At 41.4% G+C, this 20,970-nt stretch overlaps 1 protein-coding gene across 9 annotated transcripts in view; it reads right to left on the bottom strand.

Annotated features, from left to right (window-relative positions):
- Ryr2 (ryanodine receptor 2) overlaps window positions 1–20,970 on the bottom strand; it is a 596,457-nt gene that overhangs the window by 417,821 nt on the left and 157,666 nt on the right. For all 9 annotated transcript variants that reach the window (XM_036187934.1, XM_036187935.1, XM_036187936.1 and 6 more), the window contains exon 2: window positions 4,237–4,356. In XM_036187934.1, the coding sequence (XP_036043827.1) occupies window positions 4,237–4,356 (120 nt within the window). The remainder of the gene's footprint in view (window positions 1–4,236; window positions 4,357–20,970) is intronic.

Genomic DNA, 20,970 nt, shown 5'->3' with positions numbered 1-20,970 from the left:
CACTGATACCAGCCATAAGAATGCCAGCCACTGAGCTTGCCTTATGTGTTATTTGGGGTGTGGAAACAGTGTTTTATCCCCTATGTAATTCTGTTTTTATGAAGAAAAATAATTAAGATTTTAAAAAACTATGACTGTCTGATAATATGGTATCTCCCTAATATTTTTATGTGTGTGTAGGGACATGGTGGTGCACAGGCACATATGTGCTATGGAGGCTGGAGATCAATCTCCAATGTGATTTTTAAGGAGCCATCTGCCTTGCTTTTTTTTATATAGGGTCTTTCACTTTTTTACTTGGATGCTGCTAGGCTAGCCGGAAATGATCCCCAGGGATCTGCCTGGCTCCATGTCTCTGGCCCTAAAATTTCAAGCACTGGCCACGTGAATTCTGGAGGCTCAAACTCAGGTCTTCATGCTGACATGGTGAGCTCTTTATCAACTGAGCCTCTCCCAACTGAGCTCTCTAAAATTTTCCTAAAGATTTATTTATGTAGGCAGCAATCAAGGGATATGTCCACATGTGTGTAAGTGCCCAAAGAATACAGAAGAGAGCATCCGGTCTTCTGGAGATGGAGTTATAGGAAGTTGTGAGACTCTCAACACAGGTACTGGTAACCAACTTCAGCTGTCTTTGGCAGCCAAAAGCACTCTTAACCACCAAACCACCACTCCAGCCCCCAACTGTCTAAAATGTTAATAATTGACTTCTTCCTCAAAGTTGCTGTCCAAAAATCAAAGCCCATCTTCTCAACTCTATAGAGGCAAAAAATGAAATGCCATTTGTATAAGGAATACACAGCAAATACCTGTCATGTTGAATGAGGAATAACCAATCATGTCATCAGATGTAAACATTTATACTTTTTGCGGGAAAACCTACACTGATATTCAAATCTTCCCTTCCAGGAGAAGATGAGCCTGAATAAACATCTTAGGAGCATAATGTACAATTTCCCCCAAGAAAGGCAACCCTGCCTTTGATGGAAAGATGCTATGGCTTGAGCTATTTCTGGGACTTCTTCCAGGCCTTCATATATAATTTATAGAACCTGACTGGTTATTGCCGACAATCATTCTATGCTCCTTATTTCATGATAAATGCAGGAGACACCAATTGGAGAAAGGAAAACTACATCCCATTTTTCCACTAATGAAAGTCAAATCCAGCTACATTCAGGTAAAATACAGCACCACCACTATATTTACAGATTAGAATCATAAATCAAAAGACAACAAAGGAGTTAAATCTGGTCCCCAAAGATCCAGGGCTTGGTATATAAAGACAAGACGAACATCAGCATGAATGCTACAATGTCCTGTAAAGATTGTCAGAATATAAACTACATGGTACATACTAGGGAGGAAGAAAAAAAAAACATTGAAGTGGGAATTACAGTGGCAGTTTGGGAAATGTGACTGGGAAGAGGCTGTTTTAGGTGGACATTGATGGACAAGCTCTTTCTCCTTATTTTTAGCAGCAATCGGCTTATCTCAAAGTCGCTAAGACCTAAAAACTGGAGCCCAGAGCCCCAAGTACATATGAAAAAGGCAAAGAGGAAAAGCTGCTGAAAGAAAAGAATAAGGGAGCATGTGCATATCAAAATGAAGCAAGACAAGGACATGCCCAATGATCCAGCTACCTGAGGGGTGGAGAGGAAGAAGACTTAACACTGTAACAAAGTAAGAAAACAGCTCAGTGCTCTGCCCAACATCAGTTTTATCTTTAATTCTGCATTCTATAAATAACCAGTGCAACTTTTCATACTACATTCTTTCATAGAAGGAAGAATGTAAGTACTGTGGAAGTAAAAAGATTATATATTCAGTTCATTTGATCATCTATAGCAAACACAGAGTCAAATGTTTCCCTGCTAAGAACTAAACAGTTCAATCTTAGGCCTATGTGAATGCTTGATTGTTACTTGGTATACCCATGATTGAACTAGGAATATTAATTTGAGTATATATTACTATGTGAGGTGAGCAAAACACAACCTTGGGTGTCATTCCTTGGGTGCTGTTCACATTTTTTTAGGATTTGAGACAGGGTCTCTCATTAGTCTGCAGCTCTTCAAGGAAGTTAGGTTGACTGACCATTGAACTTCAGGAATCTACCTGTTTCTGCCTTCTCAATGTCCAGACTGCAAGTATGCACTACCATTTGAAACTTTTATATGTGGATTCTGGGAATGAAACTTGGGTCTTTGTATGTGTGAGCATTTTACCAACTGAGCCATCTCCCTAATCCAGAATATTAATTTTTATTATTAGAAACAAATTTCTTTAACAAAGAATCAAAACTATCATCTAATACAATGTTTGATATAATGAGGATAGTCAAAAGCTGGGTTACAAGGATAGAGAGATGGCTCAGAGGTTAAGAGTGCTTATTGCTCTTCCAGAGGACCTGGGCTTGTTGCCCAGCACCCATATGGCAGCTCATAACTGCCTGTAACTTGGTTCCAGGACATCTGATGCTGTATTCTGACCTCTGAGGGCACCAAACACACACATGATGCACATACATGCATGTAGGTAAACACAAAAAGGTAAAAGTATTTTTAAAGAGTCAGTTAACCAAAGAAACTTGTTCTAGCCACCACAAAAATGTGAGAAACCAAAGAAAATGCTAAACATGAAGATGCTAGTTCTCAAAGAATAGTTTTTATAACTTAGACAATGTTCCAACAAAATTTGTCAAATTCAAATAAGTGTAAGGAGAGGACTTAGGATGAAGCTCAGTTGTCTGAGTGCTTATCTTGTATCTGTAAAGCTCTGAGTTCAAATCTAGCACTGCAGAAACCAACTGTGTTGGTGCACACCTGAAATTCCAGCACCAGGAGGTAGAAACAGAAGAGTCATACATTCCTGGGCATCCTTGGGCTACATGGCAAGTTCAAAGCTGGCCTAAGCTACATGAAACCTTTTCTCAAAAAATATCTAAAGAAGAGTATGCTATCCTTAACATATACTTAACTACATGAGTCCTTCTCTCAAAAAAATCTAAGTAGTTGTATAATACATCCAACATTGATTGTTATAAAGTTAAGAATTTCACTTGGCATAAATAACTGTAATAAATATACCTTATATACTCATTGTTACTTTACAATTAAAAGGTGATGTGGCATAAAGGACTAATCAAATATTTGGAACCAAAAGTTTTGGTAGAAGTGTGCACAGCCCTTGCCGACAATGTTGTTGAAGTCATGTTAATTATTTCATATCTAGGACTTGATATCTATTTCCAGTTCTTTATTTGTCTAATGAATATGACAACAATACACACTTTCTCTTATGGTAGAATTTAAATGAGATTGTACACACCAAGAATGCTATAAACCCAAAAGTGCTATGCAAGAGATCACTGCAAGGGCTGTTCCTCATTCATTTTATGACTCCCAGAAATGTTTTCTTTCCTCAATTCTTCACAAACTTACCTATCAACAGGCCCAGGGTGTTCTTGGAGCATAGTCTAAATCCAATCACAATTCCCACAGCCATAGCTCCCAGTAAGAGGAAGAATTAGGTGCCAATCAGACAAAGCAAGCCCCTTCCTGCTCCTTCCCAGCTTCCAATCTAACTCTCTATCATCTCAAATCTCAGTAAGATCCATGAGAATCTTTAGAGCCCTTCAAACAAATGGAATCACTGCCTGACTTTGCATTCATTACAAAGAAACCTGGACCCCTCCCCATCCCGGGCTTCAGGTCATCCTTAGAGACTTCCTCTACTACTACTGGTCACTTTGTGCTAGTTAAGCAGTCCTCATGCCTGCCCAAGAGATGTTGCATGACTTTTTCAAGAACTTAGTCACTTCAATCTGGCCTGTTCAACCATCACTATCTCAAAAAAGCCTTCCTGAAGCAAAGTGCTGTGAGAAAAAAAAGAAAAAAGAAAAGAAAAAAGAAGAAAACACAAGACCGCTCTTGATCTCTATATTCCTGTTACTCTGCTTTGCTTCTAGGCCATTCTCCATTCACTAGTCACATCACTTATAGAGACACATTTGCTACTCCACTACTGAACAGCCATGGTGGACCAGGGTCTTTTTTACACCTATAAACAAGTACATCCCGATTTTCTGCAAAATTAAGAAGCGAAAACATTTTCCTACCCCCATTTAATTTATAAATTGCCTGTTCCATAGAAGACAACAGAGTGCTCACTCACAAACTCACTGCCGTGAGTGAAACTTGAATACTCCATCAGCCTTGAGAGCTTTCAACCCACCTTGGAATTGGATGTAGATTCCAAAAAACAAAGTCTGTTGCCAAATCCTTCTGCTGCCAAGCATAGCTTCTGCTGCTCTTTGTGGACTGTCGCTGTGCACTGCAGAACTACCTCATCATCCTACAGAGAGAAATAGAAAGAAAAGTGAGCTTCCACACAGCTGGGCTAAGTGAGATCCAGAAAAACAGGTCTTTGTTACCTATTAATTATCTGAGGTATAAGGTGCTGAAGAGATAGCTTAGCAGTGAAAAGCACTTGCTGCTCTTGCAGAACACCCAAATTTCATTCCCAGTACCCACATGGTGACACATAACCATCTGTAACCCCAGTTCCAGGGGATCTAGAGAATTGGATATTATCTTCTGACTGTCATGGGCACCAGGCACACTAATGGTGCATATACATTCATGCAGGCAAAATACTCATAAAATAAAATATCTAAAAAAAAATATTAAATATGAGCTAAGCTAGTTTTGACCATCAACTAGACACAACCTTGAATCACTTGAGGGAAAGTCATTCAGGAAGAGCCAGCCCATTGAGGGAAGCACTATTCCCCAGTGAAGGGGTCCTCTACAGTATAAGAGAGGACAAAGCTATCTTAGAGAAAGCAAGCAAAGAAGGCTATGCTTACTCTTTCTTTGCTTGACCTTGGATGTGTTGTGACTAGCTGCTTGGGTTCCTGCCTTAATTTCCCCCAAAAGATGGTCTAAAACCCAGGATGGAAGACTAAAAACTCTTCCCTCCCCAAGGTTGCTTTTGGTCAGGGTGTTTTCATTTGTTTTTAATCACAGGAACAGAAAGGAACCTAGAACATGATCCAGGTGTAAGAACTGCCACCCAAAAAAGCTATACAGGGTCAGTTCCTTGAGTGCTTTTTAATCTGCAAGAAGGAAGTTGGATGCTGGAGAAAGGGAAGGGCCAGGACCATTAAAAGCTCATCAATTTTCTCATTGCTATCACCAAAGGCAAACATTTATCAATGAAAGGCAGGATTTTTCTAGTTCACACTCTCACACAGTTTCAATCACCAAAAGTGCCAAGAAACCAGTTGTTTCTGAGGACATCAAACATCTTCAAGAATGAAACAGGTCCTACAGGCTGGCATGCATGTCAGTCTAAAACCAACTCAGGGAAAGATGCCAATAACTGAACTGGGTGCAAGTCGATGGTAAGTCACCCTGGTTCTACCACACAGTGGCAGATCCTATCTAAGAAGATCCTGGGCTGCTTTAAAACACAGCAAGACCATTTATCAGTTCAATACTTGGAAACACAACAAGGATCCAAACCAATTGCTGAAGCAGGATTACAGACAAACATGCTCACAGGAAAAGGTGATGGACAGGATGATTTGACATAGAGACTGTGACTCAGCCAAGAAGCAGGAGTGTGGAGTTGAGCAGGATCCAAAGTAAGGCCAGCCTGGGTTACATAGCAAGATCAAGACCAGCCCATATCCCCTGCAAAAAAGAATGAGCAGAATCTGCCATCTTGGCTCTGCCATACACGAGGCCATGTGACCTTAGGCAAGCCTTTCAGTCTCTTAAATGGTGGTGGTGCAAACAAAGTGCTACCACAATGACTCAGGAACTAAACAGACACTGATTAGGAGGTGATTCGGTTATTCTGTCACCAAGTATCATCCCATTTAACAGGTCTATTACTAATGTCTAAAAATATATAACCAATTGGTGTGTGTGTGTGTGTGTGTGTGTGTGTGTGGTGTATGGTGTGTGTATATGTGTGTGATGTGATGTGGTGTGTGTGTGTGTGTGTGTCTGTGTGGAGGTATACGTGGTGTGTGTATGTGTGTGTGTGTGTCTGTGTGGGGGTATATGTGGTGTGTGTGTGTGTGTGTGTGTGGCTGTGTGGCTGTGGGGGGGTATATGTGGTGTGTGTGTGTGGTGTATGGTGTGTGTGTGTGGTGTGTGTTGCTGTGTGGGGGTATATGTGGTGTGTGTGTGTGTGTGTGTGTGTGTGTGTGTGTGTGTGGCTGTGTGGGGGTATATATGGTGTGTGTGGGGGGGTATATATGGTGTGTGTGTGTGTGTGTGTGGGGGTATATATGGTGTGTGTGTGTGTGTGTGTGTGGTGTATGGTGTGTGTGTGTGTGTGGTGTATGGTGTATGTGTGTGTGTGTATGTGTGGTGTGTGTTGCTGTGTGGGGGTATATGTGGTGTGTGTGTGCGTGTGGCTGTGTGGGGGTATATATGGTGTGTGTGTGTGTGTGTGTGTGTGGCTGTGTGGCTGTGGGGGGGTATATGTGGTGTGTGTGTGTGGTGTATGGTGTGTGTGTGTGGGTGTGTGTTGCTGTGTGGGGGTATATGTGGTGTGTGTGTGTGTGGTGTGTGTGTGTGGTGTGTGTGTGTGGCTGTGTGGGGGTATATATGGTATGTGTGGGGGGTATATATGGTGTGTGTGTGTGGGGGGGGGGTATATATGGTGTGTGTGTGTGTGTGTGTGTGGTGTATGGTGTGTGTGTGTGTGTGGTGTATGTGTGTGTGTGTGTGTGTATGTGTGGTGTGTGTTGCTGTGTGGGGGTATATGTGGTGTGTGTGTACGTGTGGCTGTGTGGGGGTATATATGGTGTGTGTGTGTGTGTGTGTGTGTGTGTGTGTGTGTGTTTGTGTGGTGTGTATGTTGCTGTGTGGGGGTATATGTGGTGTGTGTGTGTGTGTGTGTGTGGCTGTATGGGGGTATATATGGTGTGTGTGTGTGTGTGTGTGTGTGTGTGTGTGTGTGTGTGTGTGTGTGTGCGTGTGGCTGTGTGGGGGTATATATGGTGTGTGTGTGTGTGTGTGTGTGTGTGTGTGTGTGTGCGTGTGGCTGTGTGGGGGTATATATGGTGTGTGGGGGGGTGTATGGTGTGTGTGTGTGTGTGTGTGTGTGTGTGTGTGTGTGTGTGTGTGTGTGTGTGTGTGTGTGTGGTATGTGTGTGTGATGTGGTGTGTGTGTGTGTGTGTGTGTGTGTGTGTGTATGGTGTGGTATGTGTGTGGTGTGTGTATGGGGGGGCAGAGATCTGAGCAAGAATGTCTTCCTTAATCCCTCTTTATTTTTTGAAAAGGATCTCTCTCTCTCTCTCTCTCTCTCTCTCTCTCTCTCTCTCTCTCTCTCTCTCTCTCTCTCTGAGACTGGAGCTCACTGACTCAGAAGGCTGATCACTGAATCCCAGGTATCCTCCTGTGTCCACCTCTGCTATACCTGACTGTTTTGTTTTGTTTTAACATAGGTTCTGAGAGATCCAAGACAGTCCTCATGCTTGCATGGCAAGTACTGTATTGACTCATCTCAATCCCACCACTTGTATTCTGACCGCAAAGTCACAGAAGGACACAGGACAGAGGAAAAAATACAAGCATCTACCGATCCTTTTCAGGAGTCATCCCATTAAAGAGTGCTGTCCCAGAGCACTGTATCAAGGATTGCACTTGTACTACATTCTAACGTAGAATGGAAGAGAGGAGATGAGTAAGTGGGACAAATCTCAAGAAAGAGAAAATAAGCTGCTTTGGTTACCTCAAAGCAAATGCTGTGTTCACCTGAAAAAGCACAATTCTACTTTGCATTTAAACCTTCCTGGTATTTGCTGTTTGTTCTCAATTTCTACATGGTAACAGCAGAATGAAGCGGCTAGCAAATAGCCCCTGCCACAGGCCAAGGCCAGCTGCTAACTTCCACCCTCAAAGTCCACCTCTGGGTGTTCATTAATTTGAGTGAACATTCATTTTACTTGAAAAGCCATTTGCTGGAGGAAAAAATAGCCTGGTTTCCCTATAAGTAAAAGCAAATGCAAAATTCATGTGCTGCATGGCAAAATAAAAGATCGTGAAGTGCTTTACATAATCTACTACAAGATCAAAGCTATGTGGTGGTTTCCAAACATGCAGTATAATGAGAAAGCTGGAAATGGTACTGATGTGCTTGCAGGCCTAGCAAATCCCAGAAGTCTCTTACTATTTTGTATTACATGTCCTATGGACCCAGCTCTATTATGTAAACAGAACCGTTGGGGGAAGCTGGAGCCTGCCCCACTGGTATTTAGTGAGTAATTCTTTGAAGGCATGAATTAAAGACATGGAAGTGAACAGAAGTGAAGACAGTAAGAGTTGAGGGTAGGGAGGAGAAAGCAGTACACCTCATTGGAGACTCATGAGAACAGCAGCCCTATTAAGTAACTGAAAATAGAGAAGGCATCACACGGTTCTCAAAGGCATGGAGTCTGCCTGCCCCTCACTATTCCCATGTCATATAAAGACTCAACAGAGACACAGGAGGTGGAAAATGAAGCACAACATAACTTTTTCCTCACTAGAACTTGTTATACACGTTTCCAGGAACTGAATCATTAAATCTAATGTATCTGAACCTGAAAGCCATATCCGCATTGTTTCTACCATGAACTGATTATTTTTTTAACCATGCTTATTACCAGCAGCATTGTTCCCATATCCTGACATGCATCCTGATGCCAGAGGATCTTGCTAAAATGCACACTCCTATTGTGTAGGCTTTGGGTGGTACTAAGAGTGCACTTCTAATAAATGTCAATGTTTAAGGCCATTTTCTGAGTATCTATGATCCATAATGAGTCTCACAAAGCATATGGATCCTAGAAGACAAAAGTAGTCTTCCCTAAGAGTTTAAGAGGCCACTGATAAGCAATGGAATATTAAAATAAGTTTATAACTGGAGATGTAGCCCAGTTGGCAGAAAATCTGCCTAGAATGCATCAAGCCATGTATCAATCTCTGGTACTTCATAAACTGTAAGTGGTGGCACACAATTGTAATCTCAGCTCTGGGGAGATGCAAAAGAAGAGTCAGAAGTTGGTTGACGGTCACCCTAGACTACAGAGCAAATTGAGGCCAGCCTGGGATAACTTAAATCCTGTCTCAAAAACTGACTAAATAAGTAATTAAATAATCAAGGGAAGAAGTCAGTCAGCCAGGATACGCATACAAGGAAAAAAAAAAAAACAGAAATCATTTGGAATGTCCACCAACATGATATGAACACCAATTATGCAAGAAAACAAAAAACTAAACAATTCACTCAAGAATATTATCAAACCTATACAATTGACATTTCTACATAATTTCCCTTCCATGTAGTGCCTCAAACTTGGGTGTGGTGGTATTGTGTTCCCCAAAATATTATGTGTTCCCTGAAATAAACATATCTGGGGTCAGAGAACAGACAGCCACTAGAACAAAGCCAAAATTGGTGGCTAGAAAATGGGAAGAGTAAGCTATAGCAGAAGTTGGGCGGTGGTGGTACACACCTTTAATCCCAGCACTTGGGAGGCAGAGAGAAGCGGATCTCTGAGTTCAAGGCCACTTTAGAAACAGCTAAGCATGGTGACCCATGCCTTTAATCCCAGAAACACAACCTTTAATCCCAGGGAGTGGGGGCAGAAAGAGAAAAGTATATAAGGCGTGAGGACCAGGAATTAGGGGAGTAAAAAGCATGTAGTGAGTAAAGCATTCGGCTGGTTAAGCATTCAGGCTTTCGAGCACAGTTCAGCTGAGAGCCATTGGGATGAGGATTCAGAAGCTTGCAGTCTGAGGAAACAAGACCAGCTAAGGATCTGGTGAGGTGAGAAAAGTATGGCTTGTTCTGCTTCTCTGATCTTCCAGCAATCACCCCAATAACTGGCCTCGGGTTTGGTTTCATTAATAAGAACTTTTAATATTCCTGTTACACTTGGGTGACAAAGCAACCCAGGAACCATGTAACACTATGTTGAGAAAAGCTCAACTACATTGCCAAGGAGACAGGCTATAGCCAGGACTGCCAATCATGACTTGGCTTGAAATAACAGAGCCTAACCTGACAGACCCACAAAGCTTTCTCTAGTACACATGAGAACAATCTCTATTTTACAGCCCTGAAAGTGACAGGTTCCCATTTTCTGACAGAAAGTAATATATGCCAAACACTTGATGGACCAAATAGCAGCATGCAAGCCACCTGCCAACTCCCTTTTATTAGCCCATCACTCATCCCCATGAAGACACTTTCTCCTATGACAAAGAGCCTGCAGGCTTTACAGCGAGAGCTTGGAGGAACAACTTGCAGTTTTCTGCTGATCGAAACCCATGTGCAGCAGCTTTGGTTTTGCTTAACATGTGTCTGATATGTGTTTGATGATCTAATTTGAATATTCATGTATATAAAACCTAGCTTCTAGCCCCAAAGCTGAAGACTAATGTTGCCTAACACTGATGAGATCCAGAATGCTAACATGACGAAGACACAGTGGAAGAGGTCTGCATGGGTCATAAGGTTTCTTTCAAAGTAGCTCCTGAGGCTAAGTCTCAAATTCACAGTTATTGCTTCTGAACCTGGCCATGTGCACCACATGTGTGTCTAAGGCATGCAAGCGACGGCCAGAACGACTCCTAGCTCAGTACATAAAGCTAAAAGCACCGTAAAATTTATATCTGTTACAATTTTTAAAACCTCTAAATTTGATAATTTTATACTTTTATACAATATTCCAGGGTCATATTGACCCCCATCACTTCCCCTACACACCTACTGGCATTCTTCTGTTTAGCTAACTCACTTCCACATTTCTCTCTCCCCCCATGTCTACTGCCCTAATGCCTTGCTAGAGCAACACGCTTATACTCGGTTCACAATAAATCATATTCCATAATCAAATTACTACAAAATGGATTCAATGCAAGTTGTTACTTCATTATTTTTTATTTCAAAACCTATCTGTTAATGAAGAACAAATGACGAGCATTGTAAAATTCTCTTGCTGTTCCCAGAAAGACTTGAATCTATCATTTTCTATTTTGTAAAACAAACTTCCAACAATAAATCTGCTTTAGGAAAATGCTGGGTAGAACAGTAAAAACACTTTCAATAATTTAGAAAAATGTCATGAATCTGGGTGTGTTGGAACAAGGTCTGTAATTTCAGAAACTGGTAGGTAGAGGCAGGAGATACATGAGTTTGGGGGCAGCTTGGCTGGGGATATAGCTCAATTGGTAGAGCGTTTTTTTAATTTTTAAATGAAAAACATACTTTATTTTATTTGTGGTATACAATTTACATATAAATAACATTGTCATAGAATGCTGATACAGTTTTAAACATAAGAAAGTGAGTTTGAGGCCAGCCTGGTCTACAAAGTTAGTTCCAGGACAGCCAAGGCTACACAAAGAAACCCTGTCTCAGAAAAAAGAAAAAGAAATGGAAGGAAGGAAGGAAGGAAGGAAGGAAGGAAGGAAGGAAGGAAGGAAGGAAGGAAATGGAAGTTTCAGATTACAAGAGCTCTCTCCATAGAAGAAACATTTTTTAAAAATCACTTTTTCTAAGTAAGTCAATGAGACAAATGTATCCATTGACTAGTCATGTCTAACTCTTATTATAATAATGGCTTATGGAGTTAAGAAGAAAGCCCACTCTCCAAGGAATAACACTTGTTGAGTTCGTTTGGAATGTAAAATGGTTCTAGCTGCTTAAATACACAGAAAGTTGAATTCACATGTCCTGTTAGGGTACTTGCCTAGCATACATGAAGATTTGATCCCTAGTACCACATAAACTGGCATAGTGCTGCACATATGTAATCCCAGGATTTGGAAGGAGGTGGGGAAGATCAGAGGTTCAAAGTCATCCTCAACATACTGAATTTAAGGCAAGCCTGAGTTACAAGAGACTCTTACCTCAAAAGGAAAAAAAAAGGAAGGAAGGGAGAGAAACATTGAACAAGACTAGCATTTAAAAAAGGGGGGCTGGAGAGATGGCTCAGCCGTTAAAGGCTAGGCTCACAACCAAATATATATATATATGGGGCTGGGGATTTAGCTCAGTGGTAGAGCACTTGCCTAGCAAGCGCAAGGCCCTGAGTTTGGTCCTCAGCTCCAGAAAAAAAAAAAAAAAAAAAAAAAAAACTTGAATGGTTTCCCAGTTCTGTAAGAATAAAGGCCCAAATATCCATCCATTTTTAAGACCTTGTGTCCCATCGTTTGTAGCCAAAGAACTATCTTCAACCAACCTCCTGTCTTCTGATTCTCCCATAAGTCTTTTCAATATGCTGTCCCTTTGTCCTCCCCCAGTTAACACTTGCCCATCCTTCAGGTTTAAATCCAAACATTGTCTTTAGACACAAGCCTCCCCTGCTCCACCAGGCTGTTAGCTCTTGTGTTTTACACCGCTGTCACTGTATTACTCCCTTTAGCTTCTTTGGTCATTATGTATTCATTTCCGTAGCTATTAATGTCCAGTTATTAAATTGAGACTATTATTACTTAGAAATATAGCCCCCAAACCATAATGTCAGGAATGGAAGAGGGAGCCAGTAAGCATGAATCTCAATGAATTCATTTATAAGGAATGAAACCAAAAGTGAAAATTTCTAATAGGTGGGTACTACTCTTTCACTCAACTCATGGAAGATACTGCAATCCCAGAGCCAAGCTCAGCACGAAGTCTTTCTCAGTGATGAAAGAATCTTGCTTTCCCACAAACACCATGACAAGATAGTAATACAGGCTGGCACATCCTGGCAAAGAAAGAGGGTAAGACCTCAAGGAATACCTAGAGTTTAAAACTCACACTGGCTGATCCAGAACCAAAAGAGATGAGGAGACCTTTTGAAGAGCCAAGAAATGCTAAATGCTCTGAATATTAGAACTACAGATATCCAGAAAAGAGGTAAGGGAGAAACCTCAAAGCAAAGCGTGGAACCAGAGAATCTAGAAACTGATACACAGGGGAGGTGATGGTGAGGGAAGAGGGAGGAAGGAGGAGGAGAAACTGGAGGGTGAGCTCTAGAGGATGTGTAAGTAAAACAAAACAAAACAAAGAGGCCCCTTACCATGTAATCCAGGTCACCCTCAATTCACAACCTTCTCATCTCTTCCTCCCAAGGACTGGGATCATAGGCATGATCCACCATGCTCAGCTGGGTTTAGCAATTTTGGCCAAATATGCCTTAGACATGGCTCTCACATCTGTGGGGTGCATGGAAGAAAAACCACTTCCTTCTACAGTTGGCCAGCCTATCACAGTAGCCTCTGGCACCTGGAATCCTTCTTCCAGTTATCTTTATTGGGACTCCTGCTTTATGTAACTATAAAACAAAGGAGACGAAGGTTTTTTTCAATGCTAGTATAGAAAGCTTGTGAATAATTCAAATTTAAGATTAAATATTTTCTTCATCTTTTCTCATGCTTCCATATTCATTTCCCAACTGCTATTGAATAACCAGAAGTAAAATTCATAACTCATGAGTGATAAGCTTCTTGTGGATAGGAATCAGTTCTTTCCAGCTCCTTAGGCCACATTCTGCCTGTTGGCACATGTGCCATGGTATGAACAGCTGTATGAAAACCGGAACCCAATAAAAGTGCCTGTCACTAAGTCCCCCAACCTAAGTTCAGTTCCTGGAATCCACTTGTGGAAGAAGGTAACAGATTTCAGAAGCTGTTCTCTGACCTTCATGCATGCCAGGGTGTGCCCCATTCCCAGTAAATAACTAAAAATTTAACTTCCTAAAATGGAAGTATGATATTTACAGGGAGAAAGGCAAGAGCAATCCTCTATTGCAGGCAAATTTGTGACAAGTTAATAAGACATGATTTCTCTAACAAATGATGCCAAGTCTACTGAAACAGAACAGCACAGAAAATAAATCTCAACCAACAACATCAACAGCCTCTTTCAAATGTTCATTCATCACTTAACAGATACTTGCTTGGGACACAAATATATGCTAAGAACTGTTCTAAGTGCTTGAGATAAATTGCCTGATACACCAAAGATCCCCAAACTCATTAGGCTTACGTGCTGGCAAGGGAAGAGATCCAATAAACAGAAACACAATAAATGTATAATTACTTAGAAGATGAAAAGTTCTATAAGGAAAAAATATAGAGAAATCTAAGAGGATGGGAAGTGATATCATTCTGGGGAGGGACTGTCAGTGACTCACTGGGGGCGGGGAGTGACTTCTGAGAAAAGATTTGGAAGGAAATGAACCTGAAGACTGTGTGGGGGTGAGGCCCAGAGACAGGGGCTTGGGGATAGATGCTGGGGCCAGAAAAGAGAGTCTTAGCAACACCCAAAAAGCTCTGACCTAGGGAGTATTCATGAGTACACTACAGACATACCATGCTTGAGACCCCTAATTTAAGCCTAGCACAAAGGAAAAAGGAAGAGATGTGTAGAGGAGTAGAAAGGAAGATAAAGAAAAGGGAAGAAATAAGAAAATTATGTTGTTTATACTTGTTCTGTGACCTTTAAAATTTTTGGCCAAAGATTAAAAACTCTTACTATAAGATTTATAAATATACAGAAAATTGAAAGGAAATAGTGGAACTAAAATTAATTTAGTACACTATAATTTAAAGCATTGGAAATATCAAGAATTGAGGGGTTTCATTTCTTTATAAACCACTGATCAAGAACAGTTGCATGTAGCTCACCTGCCCACTGCTGAGCTTCCCATGAACTACAAGCATCAACTGCAGCCCTTGGCAAGAATACACACAACCCCTCTGATGGAATCAGCTTCCAGAACTTTCTGTGTGCTTTAAACAAGGGGGGATCTCTCTGAAATGTTTCGCCCTGTGCCACTTCCTCTGGGATAATGCCTTCCTGTCACATTTCCTGTCCTCATTTGCTAGAAACCCATCTTCAGTGTGTTCCTCTGGCTGTGTGTGGAGTCTCTCCAGGGCTGTCACTGTTCCCAGCCCACTTTTCTTTCTCTAACTCTTTGGCTCCATTGGAATTTGTTCTTCTAATGGTACCCCCTTTTTTGCCTGGATTCATGTCACCCATCCCAGTGAATTCCCTCTTGTCAAATTGTACATGTTTTCTGTGCACTAACCAACAGGTCGCCTACCACACACTTTGCTACCCATGTGTGATCTGAAAAACAGATTCAGGGTGTTGACACTGACTAAAAGCAACCTAACACCCCATGATATGTATTCCTGTGGTTTGATAGTGACAGGTAAGCATAGGTTAAAGACATCAGAAAACTCTAGGGAAATTCTAGGTTTTTTTAGTGTGTGTGTGTGTGTGTGTGTGTGTGTGTGTGTGTGTGTGTTTCTAGACAGGTTCTTGTGTAGACTAAGTAGCCAGATGCCCTTGATCTTCTATTTCCACCTCCCAAGTGTCAAGATGAGTATGCTGCTCACTGCATCTGGCTTTCTTCAGTCATTTTTATTGGCAGTGATATTACTCTGTTTAGACTATGATGTGACTGCATAGTCTCAGTTCTCCACCAGCAGAGTTCAAGGTCCTCCAAAGTCTCTACCATTGCTCACATTTATAGTTCTGAGAGAAAGACAAGGGAGGAGAGAGATCCTTCCCTGTGCAATTTCAAGGGGAGAAATCTGGTGTGCCTTTGATACTTTACATTGAGGACTATGTCTGGCGTTGCTTTCTTTCTTTCTTTCTTTCTTTCTTTCTTTCTTTTTTTTTTTTTTTTGGTAGGCTTTGCTTTCAATAGAGGGACTACATACAGACTACTGCTTTCCTGTAGTACCCTTTCTTTGTTTTGTTTTAAACTAAGTTTTCCTAATTTGTGGTGTGATGTGGTCTGATGCACCGACTTCTGGCTTCATTCTGTTGCTGGGATAAAATACTCTGACCAAAAGCAAGTTGTTGAGGCAAGAGATTATTTGGCTTACACTGCCAGGTCATGATCCATCATCAAGGAAAGGCAGGGTAGGAATTCAAGGCAGGAACCTGGAAGAGAAGCCATGAAGGAATGCTGCTTGCTGACTCACTCAGCAGCTTATGCTCAATTAAGTTTCTTACACAGTCCAAGACCTCCCACCTAGGGGCAGTACTACCCACAATGATCTGGGCCATTCCACACCAATTATCACTCAAAACAGTAACACATGGATAGACCCACAAAACAAAAGAAATGAGTCAATCTTCAGCTGAAGTTCTCTCTTCCCAGACAACACTAGGTTATGTCAAGTTGATTATAAAAACTAACCAGGATACAAGGTAAACACAATGTTTGATCTCACAAACAACAAGCAAGTTACAGAAGTAATCTCCTACTCTATATTACTGACTCTTATAGAAAAGTTTATATACAAGAAAGCATGTAAAGAATTATGGGCTTTAAGGCCTGCAGTCACCCTGAGCCTGGGTAATGTCAGCCAAGGGGAAGCAGGACAGGAACATCCAACTCTCAGGCACAATGGAGATGCCAGACCTCTCATTTTCTTTCCACCAGCCAGAGATGGCAACCGGCCAAACAGAAATCCAAAGACAGCACTGTGTCTGAATATATACACATTCCAACAGGGCTTTTCTAGCACATCTTTGAAGCACAAACTTCTACCACAAAGGAACTTTGCATTTTCCTCCTAAATGAGGGCACTGTTCAGGGCTGACAAAATTTACTTCACCAAGAATGTCCAGGCAAGCACTTGCCATCAGTTACCTCACTGAGACCCTGAAGGGCCCATGAGGAGCCCATCAACAATCTCCAGAGAGGAGAAGGCTTGGCTTCCTGCCATCAAAGACTTAGCAAAATGTAAGGCTGAGATGTCAACAGAAGAAGTCTTGCATGCCTTTTTACAAGTGTCAGAGGAACAGAGAGAAACAGGAAAGAAGGCTCAGACACACCGTCTTACCAGCACCCACAAATCATGTCATGTTAGTTTTTATTTTTGTTTTCTTGTTTGAGATAAGGTCACTTGGGACTCAGGCTATCGCCAAACTTGTCATGTAGGCCAAAGCTCACCTTGCTCTCTTTATCCTCCTGCCTCCACCTCGGAGTACTGGGATGACAGACATGTGCCACCATACCTGGTAAGGATCTATATTCTCCTTGGAATTTAATGTGCTCAACATACAGATTTCTCTGCAGTTCCTCAAAATATTTCCATTCACCCATCTTCCCTATCTCAACAAGTGACGCAGTAATCAATACCAGATCAATACAGATCAAGTATCAATACCAGATGCCTAGGACCCTTTAGTATTCCCTCCTAATTGTCTTCAGTAGTTTGAATGTGAAATGCCCCCCACAGGCTTCTGCATTTGAATACTTGATGCCTAGTTGATATTGTTGGGGGATATTATAAAACCTTTAAGGGGTAGAAGATTGCTGGAGGAAATATGTCCCTTTGGGCGGCTTTAGGGGTTTATAGCGCTCTCTCTCTCTCTCTCTCTCTCTCTCTCTCTCTCTCTTTCTCTCTCTGTCTGTCTGTCTGTCTGTCTGTCTGCCACCATCTCATGCCTTAGCAGACATTATGGTCTCATCCCCTCTGGAACTGGGAGTCAAAACAAACCCTTCCTTCTGTAAGTTCCACTTGGTCATGGTATTTTATCACAGCCATAGCAAAGTAACCAGTACACTGCCTAATCCCTGAAATCTGCTGCGCTGCTTGCTTTCCAGCAGCGGTATATATCAGCTCCTCCACAGGAGCCATCACCTCCTTCATCTGAGCGTCTCTTCCCATCACGCTCCAGGGACCATCATAGAGCATGACCTTTGTTGTGAAGGAACTGAGAGGACAGGGTGGGACAGTCTGGCAAAGAACTGAGAGGACTGTGTGGTGAAACCCCCAAGGAACATAAGGAACCAGATAGACAGTCAGAGATCAGCAGAACACCATTGCTAGCAGATGGGGAAATGGGGTCCTGAAATGCAAAAGAGCAGAGCTGTACAACTGATGAACAAGGATGGTGTGTGTAGCTGTAGGACAGTGAACTAGGTTTGTCTTAGCCAGTATTCAAACTACATGACAAAAACCTCAAGATGTGGTCATGAAGCCATTTGAAATAGAGCAAACTGAACATCTTGATAGGCACCAAAGTAGAAGAAAAGGTCCCAGAACCAATGAGTCAAAGGACATTCCTTTCTTTGTATAAATTCTTGAAATTACTCTCTACATGTCTGAACTAGTTTAACAGCTGTGGCAACATGGAACTTGGGGCTAGTGAAAGAAAAGGGCTAGGGAGATGGCTTAGTGAGGAAAGCACTTCTTGTGCAAATAGAGGTTAGAGTTCAGAGCCCCAGAACCCAAGCAAAATGAGGATGGGTGCTGAGGAACCCACCTGACTCCATGTGGAAGGCAGTAGCCATTGTGCTGTATTTTTTACTGTGAGAGTTGAGTTGCTCTCTGTTTCCTAGAACCTGAACTTCCCCAACCTGTGACCTTGATTTGTTTTGGGGAATACCCCGACCTTCTTGACCATCCCTGTCTCTCTCTGACCCCTCCCTAATCACATGGTAGGTGACCATATGATTTTTTTAAAGGATTTTTATATTTTCTTATTGCCCCATTGACTCCCTTCTGTAAAAATACTCATGATTTCATTCCTTAAAAGGGGCTCAAGAAGTGGATTCAGGCTATTGTCTTTAACCTGACTTAGGAAGCAGTTCCTGGTCAGCTCTTGGATACACCCCAATTAAAAAAAAAAAAAAAAAGCTTGCTTCAAATGGGGCTCTAATTGTGGTAGTGGTCTTATTCTCTCTATTGGGATTAACAGTGTGACAACCCACCTGTAATGCCAGTGCTGAGGCAGAAACAAGCAATCCTTGGGACAAACTAGCTGGAAAGACTAGCCAAGATAGCAAGCTCCTGGTTCAACAAGAAACCCTGCCTCAACATATAAAATGGAGATCAATAGAAAAAGACACCCAGTGTCAACTTCAGGCCTCCAAACACATATGCTCACATATGCATATGCACTCAAACACTCACATACCACACACATACATATGCAATTGTACACATGTATGAGATTAAGACCTGAAACAGATTAGATGATATGTGTCAATTAGCTGAAAGCAGCTCATGAAAAATGAGTATTTAATTTGATCTTTATTCAAAGTAGCACGTACTATTGAGTTGTACTATAAGAGAATAAACACCAAAGGGTTTTGAGCAAACAAGATCCAATCAAAAAATAAGGACAGATTTCAGAGAGTCAAAGTTTGCATGATTCAAGCAAGATGAAAGTTAACTTTGATTAATATATTCACAAGAAATCACAAGCACAGAATACATCAATTTCTACTTTCCAACTAAAAGTAGCATAAATAAGAAAGACCCCTGTGGTCCTAGCCCTCAGTGGCCCACATCTCTCATTTGACATCAATAAATGAACATTGGCCCATTTATCAAGACCTCTGCTAAACCCATCTTCATAAATGTGCTAAGTCTAAGAAAGTTATCTGACCCCTACACACACATACACACACCTACAAGCTGATCAAAGAGATTACTACAGAAAATTTGTTCCTATTCATGCATAAAAGGTCTACATCCACACAGAGATAGTTTGGCTTAGCCACCAATAACATCTCCATCCCAGTAGAGCTCAAGCATAAACTTTTAGTTTTTGATATAGTAAAGAACAGAATTGTATATCTGCAGGACAAGAAGGAAGGGTGCATGTGGCTACAAGACAGTGAGATAGATGTGGCCTATAGCCAGGCTTGCGTCACACACATGTAGCTCAAGGATGATATAGAAATTCTAATTCTCCTGCCTCTACCTTCAAAGTGCTCCAATTACCAGCCTGAGCCAGCTCCCATCTCCAGTTTATATGGTTTACAGGTTGAATCCAGGGCATTCTGAATGCTAGTAAGCAATCTACTAGCAAAGCAACTTCCCCAAATCCTCAAATAAAGTATTAAGAGACCAAAATAAATTCCAAATAGGTTAACCCCTTAGCATCTATACTGGAAATGCCTAAACTACAAACTGTGACCTGTGTTTCCATACAAATTAAATATATTTATTCATAGTACATTGAAATATTTAGAATCTACATAGAGCAGATGGGACCCATATATAAGTATGAATATATGTACATATTATACATGTTAGTTTGGTTATATCTATATTTTAGAGGAGACCATATGTTCAGGGAGTTTTGGCCATCAATAAATGCATATTTTAGAATGTTGGACACCATCCTCCTCCTCTCTAAATACTGACAGAGCCCACAAAGAGCAAGTGCTGGGAAGTCCCAAGACCCATCTCCCAGTCACATGACACAATCCATGTTAAAATTCTAAAAGGAAAACCACAGCATACTAATTAACTCAACATTTTGAGTAAAGACTCTGAAAATCCTTCATTTTAATGAGGAATGCTAAAAAGGGTCCATTTTAAGGAAGGATGCGGAGAAGACTGCTCATTGCCTAAGTAGACTGTTGTACAAGAGAATGTGGAGAGGTTAATTTTAGAGGCAATTTTTAAGATCTGAATGTATGCATCCAAAACTCATTATTTCAAGATAAGGCAACTTAACTTTCTAGAACACCATCCTTTCTTGCATGCACAATACAGTGACCTTCAGTGAACATATTTCTCTTAGATTATACGAAGTAAGGACTAATTTCCAGGATGCAGTAAGGTAATATAACAGTCATCTGGACAAATTCACAGTATTCTACTGTAAGAGTATAACCAGCAAAGAGCTTGCAACAAATGCAAGGAGCTTGCTCTAGTAAGATTCATACAAGTAAACATGCTCTTCTTTCCAGGGCATGTTCTGATTTCTGTCTCCTCCCTGCCATGCACAGGCATAGCATCTATCTATCTGTGCATCCATAGCTCAGTGCACTAGCATAGCATCTATCTGTGCATCCATAGCTCAGTGCACAGGCATTAGCATCTATCTGTGCATCCATAGCTCAGTGCACAGACATAGCATCTATCTGTGCATCCATAGCTCAGTGCACTAGCATAGCATCTATCTGTGCATCCATAGCTCAGTGC

The sequence above is a fragment of the Onychomys torridus genome, chromosome 5, assembly GCF_903995425.1.
Source record: "Onychomys torridus chromosome 5, mOncTor1.1, whole genome shotgun sequence".
NCBI lineage: Eukaryota > Metazoa > Chordata > Mammalia > Rodentia > Cricetidae > Onychomys > Onychomys torridus.
Note: the sequence above shows the minus strand (reverse complement) of the source record. Positions and strands in the feature narration are given on the sequence as shown.